Source organism: Mustela erminea, chromosome 17 (assembly GCF_009829155.1).
Source record: "Mustela erminea isolate mMusErm1 chromosome 17, mMusErm1.Pri, whole genome shotgun sequence".
NCBI classification, from domain to species: Eukaryota; Metazoa; Chordata; class Mammalia; order Carnivora; family Mustelidae; genus Mustela; species Mustela erminea.
This window is the reverse complement of record NC_045630.1, coordinates 26091704-26119312: the sequence shown is the minus strand read 5'-3', so window position 1 is coordinate 26119312 and position 27609 is coordinate 26091704. Positions and strand designations below refer to the sequence as shown.

Here is a 27609-nt window from a genome sequence, read left to right as displayed (position 1 = left end):
CCCTTCTCTTGTCTCCTTCCCCTTCCCTCTCTCTCCGTCCTTGTTTATCTCTAAGCTCCAATTTCTCGCCTTATAGATTTACCTGCAGAACAAGACACAGCTCCTCTTGCAAAAACTGTTTAAGAAATCCATATCCTCTCCCTTCATTGCTTGGGCATTTCAGAAATGATATTCCTCCCCCAGCTACCCCCGTCAAAATAAAATAAATTCAGCCAGCTCCTGCTGTGTGTCCTTAAATCCATTCCCTCTGGCTTCGCTGGTTTGAAAGCCTGTACCCTAGAAGGGGCCTCCTGCGTTTGCTGGCAGCCCTGCTTGAGTCTGATCGCCACAGATAGTGCTTGGGAGTGAAAAAAAGGGGGAAAAACCCTCTCGTTGGAGATTTCAAAACAGATTCTACCAGCTTTCCAATCTGTGCACTTGCGGAGTGGCAGGACTTGGGGAAGAGGAGAGGGGCTTGGGGTGCCGGTGTTTGTCATAAACAAATAAGCCACAGAATTTATGTATATATAAATGTGCGTTGCCTTTGGCACGTGTGGTGTCTCCCTGGCATCAAGGGTGGGTGCTGTGCTCGGCCGACTTCTCTCCCACTTTTGCTGGGGTATGATGTGCGTGCGTGTGTGTGACGGAATTGAGGAGGGGGCTGCTGGGTTTTTTTTATCTGATCCACTTGACAGATTATTTGAATCCAGCCCACCTTTCCGCACATGTCAAACAGATGGGATCATTGTTCCAAGCCTTGAGAGAGCCGTGGCTGAGCGGTGGGTAAGGCAGGGAGGGGGAGAGGGGAGGGGGGCGGAGGGGAGGGGAGAGAGGGGCACCTTCTAGTAGCTTTGTGTTTTCACACGTTGGAACTGACAGGAGCCCTTCTTCTCCATGGGGGGGGGGGTGCTTTGGGGGGTCTGGGCTGATGAGGGGTGGGATGGAAGGAGGGCGAGACGTGGGGTGTTGGTGGGCAGGGTTATGATGTCACAGCAAAAGTTACAACAGGAGGAAAACACAGAAATGGTTCAACATTTTTTTTTTTTAAACTTTGGACTGCCAAGAGCTGAAGGAGAGTGGTGAGCAAAGGAATGAAGGGGAGAGAGAGAAACTAAACTGGAAGCTTGAGTTTTGTATAGCTTCTTGAAACCTTATGAATGGATTACTAGCTGCTGAGAGCCAGGAGAGACCTATAGGGACCGCAAGATCATTCACACATTCACAGGGGCAGAAAAGCAGGCGGAATTCTTCTTTGCTGTGTTATCCCTCCTTCCTGAAATGCATGGTATGGAACCTTTTTCTGAGGGTCATGGGGGTGGCATGAAGGAGGGGGCAAGTTTTCTGCTTTTCTTACCTGAGGATCTTTGCTTCATTTACACTAAGGTTCCTCTCCTTCCTTCTTTTCTTTCCTGGGGTTTCTTTCTCTCTCGCTCCCTCCCTCCCTCTCTCTCCCCACCCCCCTTTCCTCTGCTTTTCTGTCTTTCTCTACATCTCCCTCTACTCCCTTCCAAAGCCCCAAACTCTTTCGAGTTACTTCATGGGGGAAAAAAAAAAAAAGAAAAAGAAAAAGAGAAAGACAAGGACTAAGTCAGAAGGAGTGAAGGGAGATAGGAAAACAAGAGAAGGGAAAATGACAGTCTAGGATCAAGGGATTTCTGTTTAGTAATGTCCACGTGCCTGAATTGATCTCCTCTTTGGGGACTTGCTTTGAGGATCCAGTGGCTGCTGCGCAGGGAGACTGGGCATGCCAGGGGGTGGGTGATTAGGGCACAGCATGCTGGCCACAAACAAGTTCGTTATTAGCAGGGCTAGAGGAGTTTAGAAGACGAGAAGTCTCGAGGCAAAAGAGGCACTGCGATCTTACTCCAAAGTGTGTGGGCTGTGTGTTTCATGTGTGGGTAATATAGGCAGGGATTTTAGAACTGTAAGTAACTTTTCTTAGTGAAGGAAGGACCCAGTATATTTCCCTACCTGTTTTGTACCCACCTGTGGTCAAATATCCTCACTGCCCCCCACCACCGTGTTCAGAATTCAGAACCATGCTTTCAGTGTGTGTGTGTGTGTGTGTGTGTGTGTGTGTGTGTGTGTACATGTCCATGTGTTTAAGGGATGGGACTCTGAGATAGCCTCCCTCTAGGCAAACATTAGTACAGAGGCTGGAGTCACAGTATTTACTTCCCCATCCTCTCCATTCATTTCAAGTCAATTAAAAAAAAATAGTTGCTTAGGTCTAGCTGTTCATTTCTTGTAGATTACTTATTTTGAGCATCTCATTTGTTTATTTGCTCCCTCAGCATATGGTGACTTTTAGTAACTTTAGAGTGAGAAACTTCAGAGGGAAGAAGATCTACGTAGTGAGAATTCATGGCATTCCCATGTAATGCTTCTTATGGAAGGCTAATTGATTTGTTCTTTTTCCCGATGTCCGATATAAAGTGAATTTGGCGTATTGTTCTTTTGAATCCCAAATGATTGAAATAAGGAAAAAAATACAGGAGGCTTGTGACAAAACAAAAGAAAGAAAGGAAGTGGTCCCTGAATGGCTGGTGGGGGGGGATTATTAGACAGCGAGCAGATCTGTTCACGACACATGTGCGAGTGTGTGTGTGTCTGAGAGAGAGAGAGAGAGAGAGAGAGAGAATACACACCGAAAAGCGTGCTCTAAGACAGTATTGATTGCTATTGATTGTGTAGGCTGCAGCTGCTGAGAGAGAAAGCCCGAGATGTTTACTGGGGAAACCAGGAGTAGCGACTGTCCCCTGTGCCTCGGTGAGGCAGGGAGGTTTTGAGGAGGAAGGAGGGGACAGGGAGTAGGTGGAGTGATGCACCAAACTTATTAGCTTGACATCATCATTGTCTTTAAATGAAACAAACAAGAAGATAATTACAGGCAGAGAGAGGGAGGGAGAGAGGAGAGCAGGACGCACCGGAGAGAACAGGTCCCCTGAAGTCCATGCTCTTCCCGCTCTCTTTCCCATCTGCCCAGGGACACACAAGACTCCCAGAAGGTGAAGTCGAGGGCTCTCAGACTCATAAGGTTATTAGGACACCAGACTGGCATCCCCAAGGAGAACTTTACGGAGACTTGCAACATACCAACAAGTTGGAAGGGGATTAAAAAGCCTTCAACACAGCACAAGCCCAAGCAGCAAGCTGAGGGGAACATTGACCTGCACAGGCAAACTGGCGGCTGGCTGGGGGCTCTGGCTGAGGAGGACCTCTGGAGAGCAGAAGCTAAGTACCAGCTTGATTTTTGTGCCCCCAGGTTCCTTCTGCAGTTTTAGAAAGAAGAATCAAATTCTGTGTCTCTGGATGCAAGTTGCTCTAGGGATTTGCTTGAAGGTGGATGTAGCTTAGGTTAAGAGCTACAGAAAGAACGTAACTCTTAGGGAAGGAAGAAGGAGAAAGAAATGAAAATGAGAAGATTAGTGTCTTTTTCATGACTTCAGGTAGGGAGCGGTGTGTGTTTGTGAGGGAGTGTGTGTGTGAGAGGGCTTGGCTCCCGTCTGTGTGTCCCTCCTCTAGGATCAGCGGGAGGAGGGGCTATTGAAGAAGGGACCCAAAAGAAAAAAGAAAAAAAAAAAAAAAAGAAAGGAAGAAACCTGAGCTCCCTAGGAGGAGGTTCCAGGGAACCCGGAGAAATGAACTTCTTCATTCTGCAAGGACTAAACTAGAGTCAGGAGAGCCAGGTCAAGGGAGAAGGGAGAGGGAGGCACAGCACTGGTCGCCGGTAGCCAGAAGAGGCACTCTTTCGGGGCTGCTCCTAAAAGTTTGGTCTGTGAACAAAACAGTTTCCCCGGTGACTGCGAATCCACTGCTAGCCTTCTCTTGCTCTTCTCCCCATCACTCCCGTGTGGTACCCAGAAGTTGACTTCTGGTTCTGTATAGAGAGAGAGCTGGGGGAGGTATGATGTGTCTAAAGATCCTGAGAACCAGCCTGGTGATTCTGGCCGGCTGGGCGTTCAGTACTGCCAGCTCTGAGCCGGGCTGGACACGCAAGAGAGCCCTGGCTCAGAGGGGACACCTGAACCAGGTGCTGTCGGAAGGAGAACGCTGTTGGCTGGGGGCCAAGCTGCGAAGACCCAGAACTGCTCCCCAGCATCACCTTTTTGGGGTCTACCCCAGCTGGCCTGGGGACCACCTGAGGCCCTACCCTGTGGGGGGTCAGGGAACCCGCCATGCAGGACACAGTAAGCCAGATGCCCCGAGGGGTCTGGCCACAAGCCTGGATGGAAGTGTGGGGCCGAGGGGTGAAGCTGAGCCGCCGGCCACCCCGTGGGTCTGGCATGGTCCTAATGGGTGGTCGGAGCTGCGGGGAGACCGGGACACTTATCTCGGCGATGGAGGATCCAAGACCATTCCAGGTGAGGCTGAGACTCGGAAGCGCTCAGCCACGGCTGCCACCGTTACCACCACCTTCGTGGGCCCAAAGGAACCCCAGCCAGAGGGCCGAAGGAAGGGCCGGGCCAAGACCAGGCATCGTCGCCAGGTGGTGAAAGGGCAGGTGGGGGGCCTGCGGGGAGACCCGGGTGTCTCTCCTCGGCATTTCCAACCTTGGCCTAAGCACCCCCTTGTGCATGGAGTCAGGACCAGTCTGATCCAGGACAGCATCCAGAAGGGTGGAGGGGACCCCCACTGGGAAACAGAGACCCTTAACCCCCACGGAGGACTGCCTGTTTTATACTTCTCGGGGAGGCGGGGGCGGCTGCTGCTGCGACCAGAAGTGCTGGCTGAGATTCCCCGGGAGGCGTTCACAGTGGAAGCCTGGGTGAAACCAGAGGGAGGACAGAACAACCCAGCCATCATTGCAGGTAACGCGGTGCCTGGGCTTTCCGAGGTCCCCGGGGGAGTGGCCGGCTTTATGTTTGCCTGGGTTAGACACAAGGGACAAGGAGAGGAAGGGCGCAGGGGCAGGAAAGCCAGGAGGGGCTGGCCAGGGAGAGAGGGGGAAGGGCCTTTATCCATCAGCACAGCAGGACTCTAGACATCATCTACCATAATGACTGTAACCACAAGAGCATTTGTCCCAATGAGTATCGATCTCGTGTGGTGCCATACATCGCTCGTGCACTTAGGAGACCTCCAGCTCCCTCCTTACCCCGTCTTTAAAGCGGAGGATCTCTGGTTCGTTGTCAATGGCTTAGAAGTGTCACACTCCGTTTCTCCTAGTCCAGTCCGAGAGAGCCAGGCAACTTCGCAGCTACCGGTCAGGACCAGGACCTGCGCAGTGAGCCGTGGGGGCGGGGCCGGGCCGAGGGAGAATCCGGCCGCCAGGTGTGGAGCCCCTCGCTCTGGCGAGTCCCTTTTCTTTGAGCAGCCCTGGAACTTAGCAGAAAGCCTATCGAGTCGGGGTCCTGGAGTCCCGCTGGCTTGTCCTAACATGCATGCATCCAGTCCAAGAACAGCAGGGGCTGCTGGAAGAGGTTGGCTCGTACAAGCCGGGACCCTGGTGTCTAGCACTGGCTCTTGGATGAGGGACCTAAGAAGGAACCATGCCTAACTGTGGTTTTAATCAGAGGTAATATCTCAGAACATTGCCTATGTGTTTTCCACTATGCCCAGATCTCGGCTTTCATGGGAAATCACCCAGAAGGACAAAGAAAAGAGTGGCATTAGGAATAACTATCTCCTTTTCCTTACTGGGGGTGTGTGTTTGGGGGGGTTGGTGTTGGCTTCAAGCAAGGAATGATGGCTACACATAACAGGTCGTCATTTTCTGTGTCATTATCTCTTTGGATCCCCCCATGGAAGAAACTCACACAAGGCTAGGCACGTGGTAGATCCATTTTAATCTCATTAATTTGGATTATCTATAATGCCCTCTGATGCTTGCCAGTCCCATTTACATTGGTGGGGAAACCAAATCAATGAGAGGTGTGCCAGAGGCAGAACAGGAATGGAACCCCAGAGCTCCCAAAGTGCTTGACAACTTCCCAAATTAAAAACTTCTCAGGTTGCTGGATGCCTGCAAATAAGTTTCAGACTGGAGAAAGAAATCTGGAAGGAGGGAGCCTCTTTCAATGGGGTGTTGCTGGAACATCCCTTCTGGACACGCTGTCTCCCCCTCTTTGGCTGTGATTTCTCCTTTGGAAGCTGGGATTCCCAGACACTGAGCCCTCTAGAGTCTTGTGGTTTTGCTTTATTTTATTTTTGGGTGGGAGAGGGGGTGAGAGGAGGGGAGAGAGAAGGGGCTGGGCTGTAAGAAGGTGGGGGCAGAGAAAAAGTAGAAGGAAATCCTTATGCTGGGGCCAAATGGAAGAAATAATGAGATGATTATCTGATCAGAGTTGGCAGCTTCGCAGTTTTTCCCAGATGACATCTTCTTGCTGCCTAATCTCGCTTCCTAGTACCCATCTGCCAGGGAAACTGTGTGCTTGCCGTCTAGACCGAGACCCACGACTCCACTTACCCCTCCTCCGGCAGTAGCAACAGAGGGACCTGGGATCAGTTCCCTGGCTGTGAAGACTTAGAGAGGGATCCAACAGGAATATATGAGCGAAGCTCTCAGAGGCTATTGCTTTCGGTTATTAAAACCCAAACCCGAGGAAACAGATTCCGAACAGTGGGTACCTGGCCTCTGTCCTGTCCCTTCCACGTCCTGTCTCACAGCCCAGAGAGTGGTGGTAAGACCTGATTCCTGTTCTGGCATGGCTCCTCGCACCTCCCCACCTGCCGCCCGTACAGTTCCCTCCCTCGCCCACCTGTCCGCCCACAGCCATCCGCCCCCCACCTTGCCATAGCACACACACTCAGAGCCTTCTCCAAAGTGACCCTTGGAACCCTCCGGAAGCATGTAAAATTGGGCAGGAAGCCTTTTTGCAGACAGTCTAGCCTCTGAGGCTTCTTTCTGTTCAAATCAAAGCAGCCCTGTGGTGTACTGGTATTTCCTCTTGAGGGCCACACCAGGAAGGCTGAGGGCAGGGCATACCCAGGTCTAGCTGCTCCCCACCTTCCATGCTCTATCTTCCTTCAGACGTGTGCACAGCAGAACATATTCGGAAAAGATCTAGGGTAAAATTCTGGGAAAGATGGGGCTAGGAACAAGGCCTTCATTCTCCAGGATTTGAGCAGCTGGGCTCCCAAGGGCATAAGCCTCTTTGTTCACCGTGTTTAGCTGCTTACACTTCCCCTATGGGCCCCATGGCAGTGAGGCGGCCAAAGGTAGTACAAGGTCTCTGATTTGCACGAATTTACTCACTCCTATCAACAGACCAGACCACCTTTCTTCTCTTACCCGGCGCTGGTTCTCTAGCTGGTCATTGCCTGTTCCTGGGCAGGTGGGTCTTCACCTGCGCGGAATAACAGCTGGATGGGGTTCCTGGGACGTAATCACAATTCAGTCTTTGAAGGTCTGCCTTTCCTCTGAGGTGCTCTCCTTCCAGACTTGACTTTCATCCTCTTTCCCGAAGGCTTTGGACCTCAGCTTCTACTACTTACACCCAGCATCCCAGTTCTCAGTCTCCCAAACTTGGGGCGTTTTCTCTGTTCAGTAGAGATGTCAAGCAGTTCAACCACACCAGCTCCTGTGAAGGAGCACCCCCCCCCCCAGATGTGGGGCCTCAGGGAATACTTCCCACATGGGGCACTAGGTGGCAGTGTTGCCTCATGCACAAGAGAGTAGGCGGCTCTTTGGAAGCCACATCAGGGGGAATGCGTCCGGTTTCTTGGATTGCCGTCCCTGCCCTGGCCTCTGGGCGGTATTTTATCATCCCCTCCCAGAGTGGTGTTGGTAGGCATCCCTTAAGATTGGCTTTACGCAAATCTTTTTGCAGGGCCTAAGTGAAAGGGCTAAAGTGGCATTTTTGTGGGGTTGTGATTAACTTGCACTTGCAACAACTAGTAAAGAAAACAAAATCAACTCGAGTTACCTCCTCCCTCCACCACAAGTTCCCACATTCTTCCAAAATAGGAAGCTGGACTCCAGAATGGATTGCTGGAATCCTTTTATTCAGGGCCGAGGACAATGCAGGCCTCACAGACTTCAGGTGCTGAGGTTGTCTCTGGCCCCTAGAGATGGTGCTGTCTCCCCACCCTCCTAAGCCCCCCACCCCCGCAAGGTAAGGCCTTCCAGAGTTGCCTATGGCCTGTGCTCTGGAGCAGGGCAACAGGAGGTAGGAAAGGACTGTGTGCAACTGCTCCAGCGTAGGGGATCTGGAGAAAACTCACTATTCAGGGACCTGGCCATTTAGGGACGTGGGGCCATGGAGGAGTAGCCTGAGGCCACAGGCCCATTTGGTTGGGCTGTTGGAACTCACTCAGCAGCGGGCAGAAGCCAAATTCTGTCCCATCCTGATGTGAAATCCTTAAGCTCCAGCACCCGACCCTGAAACCACCCTGTTCCTCTCCCTCCTTCTCAACTTGCTTTCCCTCCTTCAACCCCGGCATACACAGAAGAAAAACTTCTAAAAGGTTCCTCCTCACCCGTAATTGATTGCAAATGTTCCCTGCAGTTGCCCAGCTGAGTAACCACCTGTAGCTCCAAGTCGCAGGACTGAGTCAGTACGTCCGTGTTGGGATTAGAGCTGAAGTCAGTATTTACCAAGGGCCTTGCCCCGCAAAGCCTGGCGAGGCCCTGTGGGGAGTACGCAGATGTCTAAGAAACTGTTCCTCACTTGAAGACCCGTGTTTCTCTTGTGAGGATCCAAGTTTCGGAGCAGATCCCGGTGCAGAATGGAGGAGTCAGGCCGATCTGGTCTGATCCCATCTCTGACACCAGTGCTCTGATCTTTGGTCATTCATTGAACGTCTCTGAGCCTTGGGTTCCTCAAGTTGAGAAATGAGATTGTGTCTTGTAGAGTGGCTAAGACGTTTAAATAAGTCATGTATGTAAAGTGCCCAACACAGGGCTTGGCGGGTGGTACTTACTTATGACAGGGTATTAGCAGCGGGAGATAGACGTCACTGAGAGCTGTGGGTATTAACCTGCTTAGCTTCAGTTCTGCCCAGGAACCTATAGTTTTTCCTTAGGTGAGATAGTAACTTTAATTCCTTAGGAATTTGGTTGGGTAATCTGTGAAGTAGGAATGAAGGTAATTAGGATTTTTCATCAAGAGGGTTTCAAGATGATTGAGAACACTGTAGAATCAGATGCCTAAAAGAACTATTTTTTTTAAAAAATCGCATGTTCTTTTCAGCCCGGGCCGTATGATTTTGGATAAATTAGACAATGGCACTATAGCTTATTTTGGGGCGTCATAAACCCTTTGGAAAATCTGTTGAGGGCTATGCTGACTCCTTCGAGAAATCTACATGTTCACGTAGTTTACAAAGCTTTTAGAGGTTTCGGATTTCTGGATGGCCAGTGTCTTCTGACCCTGGATTAAAACCCCCTTGTTTAGGGCACTGTGATGGATTTTTGGGGTGTGTTTTGAATGACACCTAAGAAATGCGACTTTACGGGATACTGAGACATCCCTTCTCCAATAAGGGAGCCGCATACTGAGGGTAAGAAGTTTCGTTCATGCAGACACAGAGCTTCACAGAAGAGAGACTCCCAGACCCAGAAGTGTAAGCGTAGATGTGAAGCGAATTTAAAAGAAGGATGGTGGGTGCTGCCTCCCCTTTATCCAGTCTTAGCGACAGGGGAAGAGCTGCCTTTCCCAGAGCTCCTTGGGAGGTGATGATTCTGGGACCTTCCTCCTCAGCTGCCTCATCCTCTAGTCCTCTCTTACGACCATGGTCAAAGTTTGCCCTCATGGGACCCTGAGCAACTACCGATTTTCCTCCACGTTATAGCCCTGTTCCTTGCCCCGAAGCCCAGATGGGCGGCAAAGCTGTAGCTCCCCTACCCTTTGTGTGTCCAAACCCTGGATGTGAAGGTCCTTGTCCGTTTCTGGGGCTGGATTTTCCCTCGCGGTGAGGACGAGATACATCAGTGTGCTCGTGTAGACAAGCCACGGACCCTGACGGCTGTAAGTTAGCATCTGCATATGAGGGGTTTTTATCTTGTGCCCATAGACCCCTCCGGAAGTGGGGGGCGGGGGCGACGTCTCTGTCAGAAGTGAAACAGCCTGAGAAGTCACTCGGCCCCTCCTTTCGCAGCTGACTGCTGAGCCCTTGACCAGGCAGCCTTCCCGATTCCCTTGGTGAGGGGGGTCGCTGCTGTGCTGCTTCCGTAGCTCATCACGCGTGGTTTCCTGGGGTGCGTGTTGCTTGCTGCCTTATCAGCTCGGTATGCATCTCATTTCCATCTACCGAGAGTTCCCCAGGAGCCGAATGTTTGTCTGGTTCACGTGTGTTGTCCCTGAATATCTAGCACAGGGCTAGACTGTCAGTTTTGTTTATAGGACCCATACAGTAGACTTTTAGCTTGCTGGATGCCCGTTAGGGATGAGAAGAATGATGAGAGGAACTTTCTGAATCTCGAGGCTCTTTCTGGGGAACAGGGCAGCGGCTTTCAAATCTGCTTTAGCTGTCGGCAGAGGTGCCATCGGGGATTCTGAGCAGAATTGCCTGGTGCAGGGCTCCCCTTCAAAGGGAGTAGCCCCTTTCCTATCCATTTCTGTGAAGAAAGGGTTTAGTCACTTTAAAAAAGCTTAAACCATACAACTCTGGAACCCAGGTTGTTACACTATAGCCTGCGGGCCACATGTGGCCCAAAGCGGAAGACTGTTTTATAAATAAAGTTTTATTGGAACCCTGCCGCACCTTGTGTTCTCTCTCGGTGGCGGCTTTCGTGCTCACCGGCAGAGCTGGGGTGAGCCCACAAAGCCTGAAGTATTTACTGTCTGGCCCTTCGTAGAAGCAGTTTGCCAAATTGTGCTCTGGAGCCTTGCGTCTCAACTTAAATATTGATAGAGATCACTTAGGATTCTTCTTAAAATATAAAGGCTGCTGTGGGCACATGCCTCGCAGGGGATGTGCTGAGGATAAGCCTCACAGACCTCCAGTTGCCAGCCCTTTCACTAGCCAGACCCCCCAGGAGGTGTGTTCTGAGTTCATCACTGCGTTTGCCCTGAGGCCATTTTGGTGTGGTGGTGATAAAGCAAGCCCGTTCCAGAGAGCCGGGACTTCTCTGACAGCCGGCTCTGCCTTGAAGAATCTTCAAGGGCTTGCAGAACATTCCTTCGTCTGAGGGGTGGTCTCCAGTGCTTCCGCCGAGCCTCCCTTCCCCCTTCCCTTCCTTTGAGGTCAGACTGGCAGCACGGGCTGATGGCTTTCCCAGCCTTCCCAGGCTCACACCCTCTTCTGGCCTAGAGTTGTCCCCTGTCACGAAATCCCTGCACGGGAATCCTGTCTTGGCACCCGCTGTCTGCACTGACCTAACTAACAAACTCAAGTGCGGACTCTTGATTCCGTGGGTCTGGGGCATCCTGGGAGTCTGCACTTCCGACAGACTCCCGGGGGATCCGGCCACCATGTAGACCATATTGATGTAGGAAGACCCTGGACTTGGGAGCCTGGAGCAGGGGTCAGTGCGCTTTTTCTGCAAAGGGACAGTAGTAAATGGCTTAGGTCTAGCAGGCCCTACAGTCTGTTGTTTGGCTCTTCTGGTGCCAGAGCGTGTGAGCAGCCGTGGACTGTATCTAAGTAGAGGAACGCGTCCATGTTTCAGGAAAACTTGGTTTACAAGCCCAGGTGGCAGGCCAGACTTTGCCCGTGACCGTTCTTTGCTGACCCGCAGTCTGGAGGCCACTTCCTGTATGAGGTCCTTCATCCACAGCCCTCTGTTGCCTCGCTTCCTAGCCTGGTGCTGCCCAGAATAACACCGACAGAGAGGCGGTGGCCTTGGCCGTGGTGGAGAAACGCCTTCTGGTCAAGTAAAAACAAAACTTCCCAGAGATTTCCCGCAGGAAGCAAGTGCTGCTTACTTTCTTGGTCTGAGCATTCCAGGGGGAGTTTTATGTATTTTCTTAAAAATAAAAAAAAAAAAAAACCAGCATTGAGATAAAACTCACACACCATCCAGTTCATGTTTCAACTCTACAATGAACGGTTTTTGTTTTTTAAGAATTGTGAAACATTTACCAATCTGATTTTAGAATTAGAATTTTGACCCCAAAGAGGTGCCATAGCCATTAGTAGTCACTCCCCATTAACCTCCTCACCTTCCCGCCTCTACCATGGCCAGAGACAGCTACAAGTCTCTTCTCGGCCTCAGTAGACTGGCTCCTTCTGGACGTTTCCTGTTTGAATCTGGCTTCTTTTACTGGAGGTTGGTTCATCATGATTAACATGTAGCAGAGGTTCATGCCTTTTTATTGCTGAGTAATACTCCATAGATTTCCGGAATCACATCTCGTTTATTCATTCTTCAGTCGATGGACCTTGTGGGGGCCTCTGCTTTTTGGCTCCTGTGAATATAGCTGCAGTGAGCACTGGCACGAGTGGACTTGTGTTATCATTTCTTTCAGGTCTATACCCTAGGAGTGGAGTTGCCGGGTCACTCTGTGTTTAACATTTTGAGGCTGCCAGACGGTTTTCTGAAGTGGCTGCACCACTTCGCAAGCCCCAGCCACACATGAAGGCTTGACTCTCTGCCCTCCTAAGTGACGGGGGCTCCTGCGACTTCACTGAGCACTACGGCTCTGCCATTGCTTCCGCCCAATACCACCTGGGGTCTCTGAGAATTGTGCCGTTGTCTTGTGCAGGGAGTAGAGACACCTGGGCCACTGTGCTGAAATCTCTTCCATCACATGGAGCTCGTAATGGTTGAGAAGGATGCTGTCATCAAGATTCCTTCTCCAGCTTCTCAAAGACACTCTAAAATGGCCCTTTCTTCCCTGACCCCAGGTCTGCATTGGAGGAGTCCCCCTTTGGCCAGAATTGCATTACTTCTGCTTACTTTCCACACATATGAGCCCTAAGTGATGTGCATATGAAGAACATTTGCGCCCTCAGAAGTCACAGTGCATTAGACTGTGATGAGGCAGCATGTTCAGGAAGCGAAGGAGAAGAGAAACAGAGAGGAGGAGGGAACATAAGACCCATACAGCTCCCTTACCAATGCCCCGAACCTTCTCCTGGGTTCCAGCTCTGGGGGCATTGTTTGTTTCCCTGTGAGCCTGGGGTCTGACTGGCAAGGGTTAGATCTGGAACTTAGGAGGCATCCAGGTGTCTGTGGAGTGATGGGGGAAGAGGAGTCACTTCCCGCTGGCAGCACAGAGGAGTTTCCTGTGAGCATGACCATATGGTCATCCTCCCAGTCACACTCCAGCTTTGGTGCCTGACAGGTGTCACTGCCCTTCCTGTCCTCACGCCCAGCCTTCAGTTACTCCCTCTCTTCTTGACTGTCTCACCACCTCAGGGAGGCAAAGCTGTGGGGAAGGACTCTGACCAACCTGGGTGGTGCCTTTGGCTGCTTCCTCCACATCCGCTGTTCGCTGGGTGTCCTCGCCTGGTCCTCAAAGATGACACAGAACCCATGGGGGTTCTTGGCATCGTTCTTGGGTGGAGCCCAGCTTGTTGGGTTGGAAATGTTCAGGAGTGTCAGGGCCAGGGCTGGAAACCAGAAAATCGCCTTTGGCAGTCCAAATAAATTCAACCACTGCCCGTCACCTGCAAAGTTTTGTCCTTCTTCCCTCCTCCCTGCTCTTCTTTATTGTTCCTTTGGGTTGCCTGTCCAAGTCATTCACAATATGGGTGCCGGGAGTATGGCTGCCTGGCTTCTTCTTGCTCCCATCCTAGTCTATGCCTCAAGGAGGCCAAATAAATCCGAGAGAGAGGCTGCACCTTAGTTTTGATTCTGATTCTTAGTTCTGTATACCCTGAACATCCCTTAGCTTCAGTTTCTGATGCCATAAAGAACTGCGTAAATCTCATGCTTCTGCGCTCCAGTACATGGAATTGGGTTATCCTGGGGACTCATCAGATCCCTTATGCTCACATCATATATACCATGGCCCTAGCACTTTCCAGAAAGCATATGTTATGCTAAGTTTCTGTCCAAGTAATAACAGCATCCTCCTTTTCCCATGTTCACTACCTACTTTAAAACAATCATACTCTTTGAGTTTTTTGAAAAAGAGAACATCCAGGAAATAAAGCCACAGTGGGCAAACAAAAACATCCCACTTCTCTTTATGAGTCAGCAATGAGTGGGGAAGAAAAGTGCTTCAGCCCAAATACACACAGAGGGTCACTGGAACCCCAAATCTTGAACATTTGCAGTTGCCGTGGTGACCACTGGGGCTATTAAGACCAGTAATTATAGCTCATTTCTGGATTGGAAGTCCAGTTACTAATCAGAGGGGAAGATGTCATGGAGCCACGGAGGGGAAGAAGCCAATCAGTTAGTGAGTCATCATTCATGTGGTGACTCAGCATTTCCTAATTTTCGTACAAATAATTGCTGTGCGTTTTATTTGGCGAAGAAGTGAAGTAGTTGGGTTCTGTTTGTTCGTTCCTCCACTAATTTATTCACTCACCCAACATACTGAGCTCCTAGGAGGTGAAGTGTCAGGCATTTAACCACGTGCTGGAGAATCAAAAATGGGGACAGCAGGGGACTGTACCTGGAAAGGGCTCGCTGGCTCGTGGGAGCAGACCTGTAACCAGTCATCACAGCCCAGCCACTGGCAGGGGCCCACTTTGCCTTGATGAGTCTGAGGGCTCCTCAAGGCTAGGGAGGGAGAGCTGGTAACCAGAGGGAGAGAAGAAGGCCTGGGCGGCAGCAGAACTGGGAAAAAGAGGAAAGGATAGGACTTTGGACGTGTAGATGGCACTGGGGTCACCAGCAAGCCAGCAAGACCTGAGGCGGGCTCCCTGGGTCCAGCAGTGAGGACATCCCTGGTGGGTTGAGAAAGAGCAACTTCGCTCAAGAATTGGGGGCCTGAGGTGGGGGTGCCGCATTACATTATGAGTGGAGATACACATGCATGGTCAGAGAGTGAAGAAACAGGGTCTTGTGTGCTCTGCACAGACCCTCAGCTCTGAGGGGAGGGGATGGAGGTTGGAAGCAGACACAGGCTCAGACATTTTATTTCAAGGTAAGAGAGATCCCAGTCTCAAGGCCTTGTAATAAAGTGCTGATAAAGTAAGTCAGGAGACAGCATGAACGCACAGGAAAATCTTGGAAGTTGAAGTCACAGAAATGTGTGCGTGAAGCTCGGTCATTCCAGGACATTACCGAAGACATTCTCATCTGACAAATAACCCGTGTTTAGTGCCAGCCCTGACCGTGGTCCCTGCACAAGCGAGAAGGCGCGTGCTCCTCAGAACCAGTCGGGGAGGTAGGTGGGGGAGCTAGAGCACAGAGCAGAACAGGATGCTGCCCAAGGTCACACAGCCGCGAGTTCAAATCCAAGTGCTCTGTTCAGAGAGGACACGCTCTCATCCACTGCGTGGGGCTGTCTCTACCTTTCATGGCGAAGTAACAAGTGAAAGACCCCGCCTATCTCAGCGGAACCCTTCCCATCTCAATCCATGCCTCCTGGTTTTTTTTTTTTTTTTTTTTAGTTGCTTTCAGAAAAGGGCTCTATCCGCACAGGCCAGGACTCAGAGTCCCTCTCTCCCACGGAGACCCCCCACCTTGCCCCCACCTCCCTCAACATGTATCTTGTAATACCAGGAATCTGTCACCAGATTGTGGCAGCTTGAGTTCGACAGTATCTTTTGGACCTGTCCTAGTCATCCCACAGCTGCTGCCTTCCTTTCTGCCTCAGTAATTCTGCATGTCTCTCGCTTGAGAGACCAATTCATTCTTCAACTCATTGCACCAAAGGGAGTTTTCTCAACTCCAAAGCAGTCCAAGTCACTTTCCAGCCTAAAGCCTTGGATGATCCCACTGTGTGCTCAGGATAGAGTTTTGCTCCTTTAGTTTGCTATGTGGGACCCTACTGATGCCCTCCAGGACAGACTCCCATTCACGCACCCATACCTGTACATGCACACACACACAAACACGTGTGCACCTGTGTATATGCACACTCACATGTGCAAGTCATTGCTTCCTCTCCCCCTCTCTCTCTCTCTCTCTCACATACACACACACACACACACACACACACACACACACACATTCACACCCTGAATTTCTAGCAACACCAAACTATGAGCCATGACACAGATCTACCACTCTTTCCTGGACCTCTGGCCTTTGCACTTTTTCTCCCAATAGGAAACCCCTCCCACAGACCCACATTCATCTGACTTAATCTTAGTCACACCCTGGCTTTTTGGTTCAGATGATCCTTTCCAGGAAGTCTTCCTTGGTCTCTCCGATGCAGATTGCTCTCTACCCTGTGCAGCCTCACAGACACTCAGATCCATTTACCGTAAATCTAATCCCACTTTTTCTTTACCCCGCAGGCACGTGCCGGGTTCACACTGTGTGCCAGGCCCTGTGCCGGTGGGGGTGGGGGGTGGGGCTGAGGTTCAGTGAACATGCCTAGTCCTACCCCTGTGCCATTTCTCTTCTCGGCTAGCTCCCCACTGGGCTTGAGGTCGTGGGCTGGCCTTTACACATTGCTGCAGCCGTAGCCTCTGATGCATTGTGAATCAATAAGGCTCACGCAACAGAGACTTCATGAGAGGATGAATGAATGGGTGAATAGACAAAGGGCAAAATTTAGTCTTACAAATTGTGGAGTAAATTACTCTGTTTGGAGGTAGGCACCCGAAGGTGTGGTAATCTCTTCAGGCCTATTGATTTGGAAGATGGCTGAGAAATGAACTCAACCCTAATGAGAAGGAGTGATTACTCTTCTCCTCCGCTTCAACTTCCTCAGCTCTCCAAATCTATTGACCCTTGATAAATTTTTGACAGAGATCTGGTCCCCCCGAAAAATTGGATGGGATTACAACTTGGTTTAACTATGATTATTTCTAAATTTTCATAAATTATCTATTCTATTTATTTGCTTCTTTTGGTTTGTACGTATGATCTCTTTCTCATTCTCTCCTTAGAACTTTTGTTCTGTGCTTCTGTTCATATTAGGGAAAGGAACGAGAGTGTACCTAGAGAGGGCCATCTCATTAATCCGTGGGAGAGGCCAGCAAGGGACCTGGAGCTTTCTGTGGGTTCCAGGTCTTTCTAGCCTTTGCCCCTTCTCTGGTTCTCTCAAAATCTGGAGTGGTCACAAAGGTCTCTTTTAGCGGGTGAAATTCTTTTTACTTAAAACACAGGCAGTACTCAATTATTTTTAATCTATTCACTAATTTATGTATTCAACAGATCTTTGTTGAACACAAAGTAGGTCTTCAAGAACTATTTTTGAAATAAGTTCCAACTTTATGCAGAATAACAATAAACCCTAACCACAGCAAAAATCTATTTTAGACATTGTTTGTTTCAAGGCACATTAATAATATGACACAATTGCACAGTGGAATAGCCTTATAATCCTTATAATGTAGCCTGTGGCATGCATCCTGTGGCTGGAGGTAATCTTGGGCACGAACCCCCTCTGGGTGTGGTGGTTTTACTTCCCCCTTGGACAGCATGCAGAGTGTCGCTGTCCTGACCTTAGCCAGTGACTAGCGGAGGAGGGGGCGCAAGCGGGTGGCCCCTCCTTCTCTGGTTTTCTGCCCAGGGCAAGGTCTGGGAACTTAGGAGAGATGGGCCAGATGCTGCTAAGCTGCAGAAAGCTGGGCAGGAAGGAGGAAGGCACCTGCTTACCTTGCTGTTCCTGGCACTTTTGTCGCCATCTTGCCTCCTGGCCCCACCTCCTCCTAGACAGCCTTCCTTTTCTCTAGTCCAGCACCATGATGGCTCCCATGTCCATCTCCAGTTCCAGATACATGGCTTAGCAGTGGGAGCCATGTGATGTGGGCGGGCTTCTGGGAGCTTCGCTGGATCTCGATCATGTGTGTGTCACCCCAGCACCCAAGGTGGGGCCTGGAATGAATGGAGCGGGCACTTTGAGCTGAATGAGTTGATGGGGGAATGATCTGGCCTCTTTCCACACCTAGAACCTGACCTCTCCTCGCTCTCCAGGGTCAACCACACGCCCGTGGCAGGGAAGGCTTTCCTCCCCACTGACCCACCCGTCACCAGCTCCCGGCTCGGCACGAGCTGTCTTCTCACCTGAAGTGTCCTGCCTCCCTCTCTCCCTCCATCGAAATTCGATCCTTCAGTTAGTGGTGAGGAAGTCAGGATCCAGGCCCAGGTGTTCTGGGCTCCAGCCCCTTCACTTGCTGTGGGAAACTGGCAAGCTAAAGTCTCCTCATTTGTAAAATTGGCCTCATGATCACTTCTGTTTCATGGAATTGTGGTGGTGATTAAATAAGTTGGTGCCCATCGTGTGCCAGGAGCTCTGCCTGGGGCAGCGTTGGTGCTCAGTCAATGCTGATTGCTGTTGTCATCCTTCCGTGGTGATGTGGTAGCACAGAAGGGCTCAAAGCCCTGCCTTCAAGGCACTGCCAGCCGATCGGGCCAGGGCGGGCTCATGCCCCTCTCCCCCAAGGCCTCTTCTGCCCTGAGTCAGTCTGCTTGACTCAGGGATGAAATTCTCTTTTCTTTTGAGCTTCCGTGCACAGATACACATGTCTAGCTCTCTGCTACTACTCAGCCTGGGATTATTTGTTGAGAAACCTCAAGGGACTAGATTCCAACAAATTCCAACAAATTGGAATGGATTCCAACAAATCAGTATCCTCAACTAACCACAATATTTTAGTTGTTCCACTTTTTAGGGGGCAGAGGCACATGATTGCGAGATGAATTCAAAAGGCTCTAGTAGGCTCTAGTGGGAACAAAACCGGCCCATTGAGGTGTGGGTTCAGGTTCAGCCTTTCCACCTTCTGTGGCCCCCACGGCAGGATGTCTGACAGTGAGGAAGGACGAGAAAGAGGAGAACCTGGCAGTCCTTCATGAAGGGCCTAGAGATCCCAGGCACGGACAGTCAGAACAACAAGGGCCTGGTGACAGACCAGCTCAGCCTCTCCTTCACAGAAGGGAACATGGGGCCGTTGAGGGAAAGGCACTTTCCAGACCTCACCCAGCAGGAGGATAGGATCACGTCCCAAGCTTCTTGGGTCCCAGTTTGGTGTCACTTCGGCTCTTCCAGGTTGCCCTTGGTTAATTTAAATCTCTCACTGGAAAGCAGAAGAAAACAGTTTAGTAAGACTTTCAATAAGAAAAGGACAAAATATGACGTTAGTCCTCATTTAACCTAGAACGTCAATTCGTCACCTATTTTAACGTGTTCTTTCTCTTTCTCACGCAGAGGCCAGTCAGCCAGAGCTGGGTCACAGCAGGGCTTGACTCATAGATCAGCTTTAAATGTTCTCTTTGGGCTCTGCAGACTCACCTGGGTTTAATTTGAGAACACACACTCTGTATCCTCTGGTTTTTTAAGCTTGGAAACTGGTGGAAAAGGGGCTTTAGGTTCTGACTGGCAGAGTATTTGGGTTTGTGTGGTCCCTGAGTACAACTGGCTTCCTAGAAAGCTTCCAGAGTCTCCGTGGGTTATTTGTGACCACAGGGCAGAGGCAAAAATGTTCAGATGTTATTAAGTCAACACAGGCAGTACATGGTCACTGAGCGAATATGAGACACGTTGGACATATCCTAACGCTCTGAGAGTACTATGATGTCTAACTTGATGAAAACCTGATAGACAACCAGCTAACCTAAGTTGGGAGCTTATTTTCATGGCACGAGGATCTGCTCCAAGCTTCCTCTAAATAAAGACTCCCGCAATGCCTCTGAATCATCAAGTATATATTTAACACTATTTAAACACTGCTTCTTAGGGCAGCATTGATTCTGTAAACTGTACCTGGCAAGTGAAATGCCAAAGCAAATTTTGGAGAGAGATCTCAAAATTATTTATTTGGCGGAGGAAAGGGAAAAACAGGAAATTGGTGTCGGGAGCTGCTCAGCTGGAATTTTAGGAGTTCTCAGAGAGACCTTGATAGAAAGGGGATATGGTTGCAGAAAGGGGGCTGCAGCTCCCAGCTGTGGGGGCCACTGTGTCTCTGTCTCTCCCAGGGCTGGCCTGCACTGGGTACTAATGGGTCTCCCCAAGGATTAAGAGAGTCGAGATAGGCCGGGTTGTCTAGGGGTAGGACTTCCTACCACTCCCTTTGCCTCTGCACAACCCACCTCCAACTTCTGCATTGGGGGGTCTTTGTTGTGTTGCTGGAATTCCAAAGACTGCTTTCCTGTTTTAGTTGAGGTGGGAGATCAGGATGGGAGGAAGAAAAACCTGCAGGCAGCTCTCCACCTCTGCTGAGGAAACGGAGCCCCGGCCCAGATACTCATTACACGTTGTTCGGGCTTTGATGGGCTGTTTACAGAATTCCACAGCCACAGGACCAGCAGGGTACATGAATGCTCAGGGAATTTCATAGTCTTTGTTCTCGAAGGTTATTAAAAATGGTTGAAATGACATCCACTCCCCCCAAAAAGAAATCCGTGTACCTAAAATTACTAATTAGGACATTGGTTTCTTTGTTCAGTGGGAAAGAGTTGAAGTAAGGAATATTTCAACACTTCTTACACTTCGATTATTTATTTATTTCCTTATGTCGGGGAAAAAAAAATTAAACATGCCAAAATATACTGATGTCCTGGATGGCATTGGCACAACATCTCACAATCCTGGCCGGCAGTCACGGAAACTGGGGCTCCAGATGCGTGTACAAGCTCTTTCCTGGGTGATCCCTGCTATCTGGAGCAAGGCAGAAGGCATGCCGGGATGGTGTCCACAGCCTATGTCCCTTGAGAGTAGCTCTGTAGGTCACTAGATGTGTCTCAGAACTTGAGGCTTGACCCTTCGGCCAAAGCTCCAAGGAAAGCAAAGAGGCTTCCTTCCCAGGGAGATTGGGGAGTGTGTCTCGTCTGCTGTCTGTGCAGTGCCCTGTGCTGGACACTACCTGCTAAAGACTGTCTCTTCGATGGTCACGGTCCTGTGGATTCCAGGAATGTGACCCCTCCCCATCCTGGAAGAAAAACCAGGGTCCCGGATGCATATAAAGCTTCCCTCCAGACACCGGCACCCTGGAGCATGGCGGGGGGAGCCTGAGGATAATGCCTGCCGTTCAGGGGTTTCTGGAAAGGATTCCAGTCAGCCCCAAGATACTTATATAATTAGAAGACTTCCCCTAAGGCCACTTGTGATTGCTAGCTAAGATGGAGCTCCTGGGTCTGCTGCCTTTTGCTTCGTCCTAGGAGCAGTCGCTGCTTAAGGATCCCTGGTCCATTGGAACTGTGGGGACTTCTGGGACTCATGAGCATAAAGTCACTGGCCACCAAAGCCAGATGATGTGGAGGTGTTCCCTGCCAACGGCAGAAATTGGGCTACCAGACAGGGTATGTGTTTCTGGGTGACAACAAGTACTACACTCCCATGGCACCAGGGAACACAAGTTCCCCTGGCTGAGAGCCAGGTGATCAGCAGGCATCCCCTAGGCAGCAGCTGCTGAAATCAGGGCACCAGACGTGGATAAAAGCTCCTTCCTGGGAGCTAATGGTGCTTGGGGTGCAGTAAGGGGACTGGGCCAAGATGGCGCCCACCAGTCTGCCTCCCTGGAACACGTTCTGGCCGGCTGAGATGTGTGGTACATCGGATGCCTGCCCCTCTGGCCAGCACTGTAATATCAGCAGATGAGGCTCCTTCGCTGAAGTCTGGGTGCTGTGGGCTGCCTCTGAGCTGGGCCCTGGGCGGGTGAGTCAGAGCACACCTGCTCTTTGTGGGTGGGCAATTAGATCGCTCGTCTTGTCTTGTTGGGACACCGGCTCCATTGATGTTCGAAGTTGGATGTTTTGGGGGCTTGTCTCTCTAGTGTATGTCTTAAAAGTTGGGATGTCCAGTGAGGGGTGGGACACTTTACTCCTCATATAGAACCTGAGTTCCCTCCTGGCTGTGGCTTGCAGTGCTGCTTGTAGGGTTTATGGTGAGACTGTGTCCCAGCCTTTCCTACCCGCTTGTTTGCTGCCTGTGGGTTCGTCACTCAGCCAGACCTTAGGTTTTCTAAGGAAGAAATTGTTCCATATGTAGCTGCGGAGCTCGTGTGTCTGTGGGAGGAGGAGAATTCAGAATCTTTGTATGTTGCCATCTTGGATGTTTGTTGAGTTTTACCTCAAGCAGTTTTATTTTTTAAAATTTTATTTCTCGGGGCGCCTGGGTGGCTCAGTGGGTTAAGCCGCTGCCTTCAGCTCAGGTCATGATCTCAGGGTCCTGGGATCGAGTCCCGCATCAGGCTCTCTGCTCAGCAGGGAGCCTGCTTCCTCCTCTCTCTCTCTGCCTGCCTCTCTGCCTACTTGTGATCTCTCTCTGTCAAATAAATAAATAAAATCTTTAAAAAAATTTATTTCTCTATTTACTCATTTATTTTTCATTAGATATAAGTTTATTTCTCAGATATAATTGACACAGAGCCCTGTGTAAGTTTAAGGTATAGGGCATGATGACTTACATTCATTACGAAGTGATGACTGCAGCAAGTTTAGTTGACTTCTATCACCTCATATAGATATTAAAAAAAAGAAAAAGGGAAAAAAGAATTTTTTTCCCTCATGATGAGAATTTTTAAGATCTACTGTCTTAACAACTTTCAAATATGCCATACACTCATGTAAACTATCATCATCCTGTTGTGCTTGACTTTCCAGGACTTACTCAACTGGGGTTTATACCTTTTGACCCCCTTCATCCAATTCCCCACCATGGCCCAAATGTTTTTTTTTTTCTTTTTTTTTTTTTTTTGAAGGCAGAGTAGTATTATATTGTTTGGTTGGTCTGTACTGTTTCGCTGTTAAAAATAATACCATTGGGGAGGTATAATAATATACCTCTTAATTTCCTTATTGTGATTCCCAGAAATGAAATGACGCGGTTGGAGGATATGAATGTTTTTGGCAAATGGTTGCCACATTGTTCTCCAGAACGGTTTACTAATTTTCTCTCAGCCCAGCAGTGCATGAGCATGCTTGCTTTTCTATCATGTCACCGATTCTAGAGTCTGTCATTGTTATCTTTACTAACCTGAAGGACAAAGATTTCTGTTTTGTTTTAATTTGCATGTCTTTGAGGCTGAACATTGAAAATTCTCATTTCTTCTTTTTTGAGTTTTCTACTCATGTCTTTATACCTCCCATGCCTCTGTATCTTACCTAATGTTATTTTTTTTAAAAAAGATTTTATTTATTTATTTGACAGACAGAGATCACAAGTAGGCAGAGAGGCAGGCCGAGAGAGGGAGCAGGGAGCTCGATCCCAAGACCCTGCGATCATGACCTGAGCCAAAGGCAGAGGCTTTAACCCACTGAGCCACCCAGGTGCCCCGTTGTCACCTCTTATTATTGTGCAGGTGATATGTAAGCAGAGGAAAGTGACACGCAAGGTCACGAGGCCGACTTGTGTTGGTCCCGAGGTGCCCCCTTGTGTCTGTGTGTGCGTGAGTGTGCGTGCATGTGCGTGTGTGTATGTTTGCAGGAAATGGTGGAATGACGGTGGGAGTGCAGGAGATTTACGTATTTAAGTCACTAGTGGAACTCCGTCCCCCACCGCCTGCCAGCAGACGCCCATTCTCAAAGACCCAGATCTTGATCTGCTCTCATTTAGAGACCCGCTACTCAGAGTATGATCTGAAGGCCAGCAGCATGGGCTCCACCTGGAAGCTTGCTGGAGATGCAGAATTCCAGGTGCCACCTGAATCCTACTGACTCAAGAGTCTGTATTTATTCAGGGCTTTGGGGTGTTCTTACCCACAGTAGAATCTGAACAGATCTGGACTCGAGTTGGCCTTTTAGGAGGTCTGTGGGTACTTTCATCCTGAACTGTGGGCAGACACTACTGATGAAAGGTCAAAGCTGGTGGTGTTTGGATTTATATCCTGCATCTCCCACCCCTCCATCAGTAACAAAAATAACTCTAAAAGTAGCTACCATGTATTGACGGTTTGCATCAGGAATCTTGCTAACTACTTTCTGTGGTTGCCGTGTACGAGCCATAGATTCTGAGGTTGTAAATGCCTTCGGATTCTTGTCTCCGACCACCTCATTGTTTTCCTGTTCTCTCCTCTCCCTGACAAGCTGCCACATTGTCCCTTACCCCTGCCTGAGTGGCTTCTGGAAAGCTGGGGAAGTCCCCCATCCCGATTTCGATCATCTTTGCGCACAGCGAGAGCATGACTAAAGGGAATAGTGGACTAGGAGGAGAGCTTGAAAAATTTGCCGGGAAGATGAGTGAAACATTCCCAGGAGGACTTTCCCATCCTGTGCTCTGATTTATAAAAGCTTGGACTCCTAGATAAAAAGCTGAGCCTAATCCTGTCTGGAAGGAAAGTTATCTGGAGCAGCTGAAAAGCCCTCTTTTCACTTTCTCCTCTTCCTGCTGACATGGCCCCGCTGTCTGCCAGTTTGTGTGGTCTTTGATGGATGGCCTATCTCCTCCTTCTTCCTGGTCCTTTCTGTTCCCCTTAGGGCCTCTCTGGGGGGCAGGGTGTTGGGTAAGTAGTTCTGCAGAAGGCAGTAGAAAGATCTGCGTGTGTGGGGAGGGCACAGGCATAACATCCTGAGAAAAGACCTTGCCTTGTATCAGGTTGATTTATGGTCATGACCTAACCTGGCTCTGTTTTTTGCTCATTTTTCTCATAAAAACAACCTTGCACCATCCAGCATGTTTTTTTAGTTACCAGAGCTGATGACACTGTGCATGACTCCTCTGTTTTTCTGAGCAGAACCTTACCTTCCTGGAAGCTGATGGGCCTTCTTGGAGAAGCAGGACTCTCACTCCTGACTTTGGTTCTCTCAGAAGTGCAGAAAGGACTCTGCCATGGGGCTTTCCTGGAAGTGAAGTTTTAAAGTCATCTCAGTGCCAAAGGACTTTATCTTTATTTTCTACCACCTTGGCTTATGTTGTAGTTAAATGGTCTCTTCCCTGGGGCTCTGCCATGGACGGGGCTCTCTCCACAATGGGGCTTTGCCCAAGAAAACTCTCAGTAGGTTTTACCACATGTGCGATAATCCAGCTGTGTAGGACCTAGGAGGAAACAGTTTTTGTGTGAGGGCTGGGGGCAAGCACGTCTATCTTCATGGGAAGGTCTAAACTCTCATGATGACACAGTGCACAGAATGCTTGGCCCCCCTTCCATCATTCCTCGAGGCTAGATGCAACTGTAGGGCTCTTGGGCAGCACCACCTTTCCCCCACCTTCCCCCCACCTCCCCAGAGTGGTGGGGAATCTTTCTCCTCTGAGTCAAGACTCACAACTCAGTTTGACTGTGGAACAGAGTTGGTGCAACGCAGGAACCAAAACCCATTCCTGTCTTGACCCAGTGGGAAATGCACAGGTGTCTGAAACAGCCTTTTGTCCTCATGCCACTCCCATATTGCTTGACAGGATAAGGAAAGTCACAGCAGTACCATGCAGCTCAGCAAGGAGGGCTCTGATGGGTGCAGTCAAGGAAGGCTTCCCAGACAAGAGGGACCTGTGGCTGACTTCTGAGGGACACGCCCACATGAGAGGCATTTCAGACAAAGGGAGTGAGATGACATTCTCAATGGGGCTAGAATGTTGACGTTGATGTTGATATTACTGGAGAGCAGGATGTAATTGGGGAGGTGTAAGAGAGTGAATCGCTGTGTACCCTTCTCAGCATTGTGCCATAATAGCTGCTGAGACAGGACAGGGATATGTGTGTGTGTGTATGGAAATGTAATATATATATTGGAATATATACACACACACACACACACACACACACACACACACACACACATATATATATATAAATGGAAAAGTAATATATATATTTTTTCCATTTTTTTCAACTTTTCCATTTATTTCAACACTCTGAAATAAATTCACACAATGTTCCTGAAACACAGATACTCCTCTGTTTTGAAGGAAAGGGTATGAGATGCTCCTTTTCCCCTGTCTTCATTAACCATAAAATAAGAATGACAAAGACTGGTTGATTCCTGACCATTTTCAGAAGATTCCTTTTTTTTTCCTTTTTTCTCACTTTATATTGACTTTCATAACTCCTGGAGTGGATGATACCTGCCTCATAATTATGATGCCAGGAGTACTGGTGAAACATAACTCTCTCTATCTGATCTTGTGGTCAGGGACTCCCTTCTGTCAAAATCAATGGAAGGAAGATCCCAGAAGAGGAAAGGGAAGATTTCTAGTAGATCCTTCTCTACCAGAGAGCACGCAAAGCAGTTTGACTGGATTTGTTGAGAGGTGGGGCAGCTCCGACCTAGACCACCCACTCCTCTGTTTTATTACATTTTCTTCTAATAGAGGGTTTCCTCCACCAGGTGCCCACCTATTGGGGAAACCAAGAAAAGAAAGTGGAGGTGGAAACCACTGGCTTGGAGGGGAATACCGACTGAGTGTACTTGACACTGGCTTCCCTTCCACCTTCTTCAGCCTTCACTTGCTGTCCAACTTTGGGATGAGTGGTTTGTGTCATAGCTTTCCTGAGTGGTATGTGTCACAGAAAGCCCTGTGGGACCACCTGGAAATTTTACCAAATGTTTAGGAAGTCAGCCTATCCGTTGGACAACATGGACATACAAACTAGCTGGCCAGTCAGTTCTGTTCTCCAAACCATTTCTGGGGGGTGGCTGTTAGCCTCCACAGGTTTTGAAGAGTCAGATCCCCATCACCTTCAAGGAGTGGTCCGCATATTTATTTGTTAATGCCACATTCACCAGCCCATAGTCTTCTTGATTCAAATCAATAACTAAATACTTATTTTTTTGTATTCCAAATATTTTATTTTTTATCTTTTAGGATTTATTTATTTATTTGAGAGACTGAGAGAGAGAGAGAGAGAGAGAGAACACAGAGGGAGAGAGAGAAGCATACTCTCCAATGAGTAGGCAGCCTGACATGGGGCTGAGTCCTAGGACTCTGGGACCATGTCCTGAACTGAAGGCAGATGCTTAACTGACTGAGCCACCCAGGTGCCCCAGTATTCAAAATACTTTAGTGCAGTGGAAAGAGCATGGAGGTTTTGGTCAAACAGCCCTGGTTTTGGCCCTTGTGCCTGGCCCTTATTAGATGTAAGACTATGGATGACTTGCTTAGCTTCTATGACCCTTAGTTTTTGGTCTGTAAATGAGGATGATAAAATCAACACATACGTTTGTGGCATGGCTTAATAGAGGGGGCACATGTCCAGCATCTAGAGTATAATATACATTTAATAAAAGGTAGTTTAGGTCCCTTTATTTCTTCTTCTGATGAGCAACAGATCTCCTGAATCCAAAAAAAGAACCCAAGAAGTGGAAAGAAGCAGGATTATTTCTCTACAGAGGCCACATTAAAAAAATGTGCCTAATTAAATGGTTGTCTGTAACTCTTTAGCTATGATATTTACTACTATTAGAATGTCTCATAATTATTCAGACTGTATCCCAGTTTGAAGAAGGCTTTTTTTCTTGACAGTATTTGACTCTATTAATTCTCATGCCTTTAATAATAGAGAACTAGATGCAAATAATTCCTGAAAACCCATATGATTATATGGCTCTGTTAAGAAACCCAGGGTCTATAAATATGAGTTTTGGAGTTAGAAACAGGAATACAATGAATAGGATATACTCCTTCAATTCACTTTCCTTTCTCTCAAAACTTAGATTATTAGACAAGGTAAGGGGTTTGAACAATTTTAAATTTAGTCAACATTGATACATAATGGAAGCCAGGTCCAAGCAAGAACTGGAAGAGCGATTCTTAAAGTCTTAAAATGACATGGTCCAAATGTTTGGCTTTAGTCCCATCACCA

General features: G+C 49.1%; 1 protein-coding gene across 2 annotated transcripts in view; it reads left to right on the top strand.

The window, feature by feature from the left end:
* The first annotated feature begins 1064 nt into the window (after window positions 1-1064).
* Window positions 1065-27609, top strand: part of PAPPA2 (pappalysin 2) — a 290148-nt gene continuing 263603 nt past the window's right edge. Inside the window, exons 1-2 of one of the 2 annotated variants that reach the window (XM_032319392.1) lie at window positions 1065-1264; window positions 2966-4790. In XM_032319392.1, the coding sequence (XP_032175283.1) occupies window positions 3887-4790 (904 nt within the window). In that variant the 5' untranslated portion in view covers window positions 1065-1264; window positions 2966-3886. Of the gene's footprint in view, window positions 1265-2945; window positions 4791-27609 lie in introns of those variants that run through there. The other variant, XM_032319393.1, reaches the window with a different exon arrangement.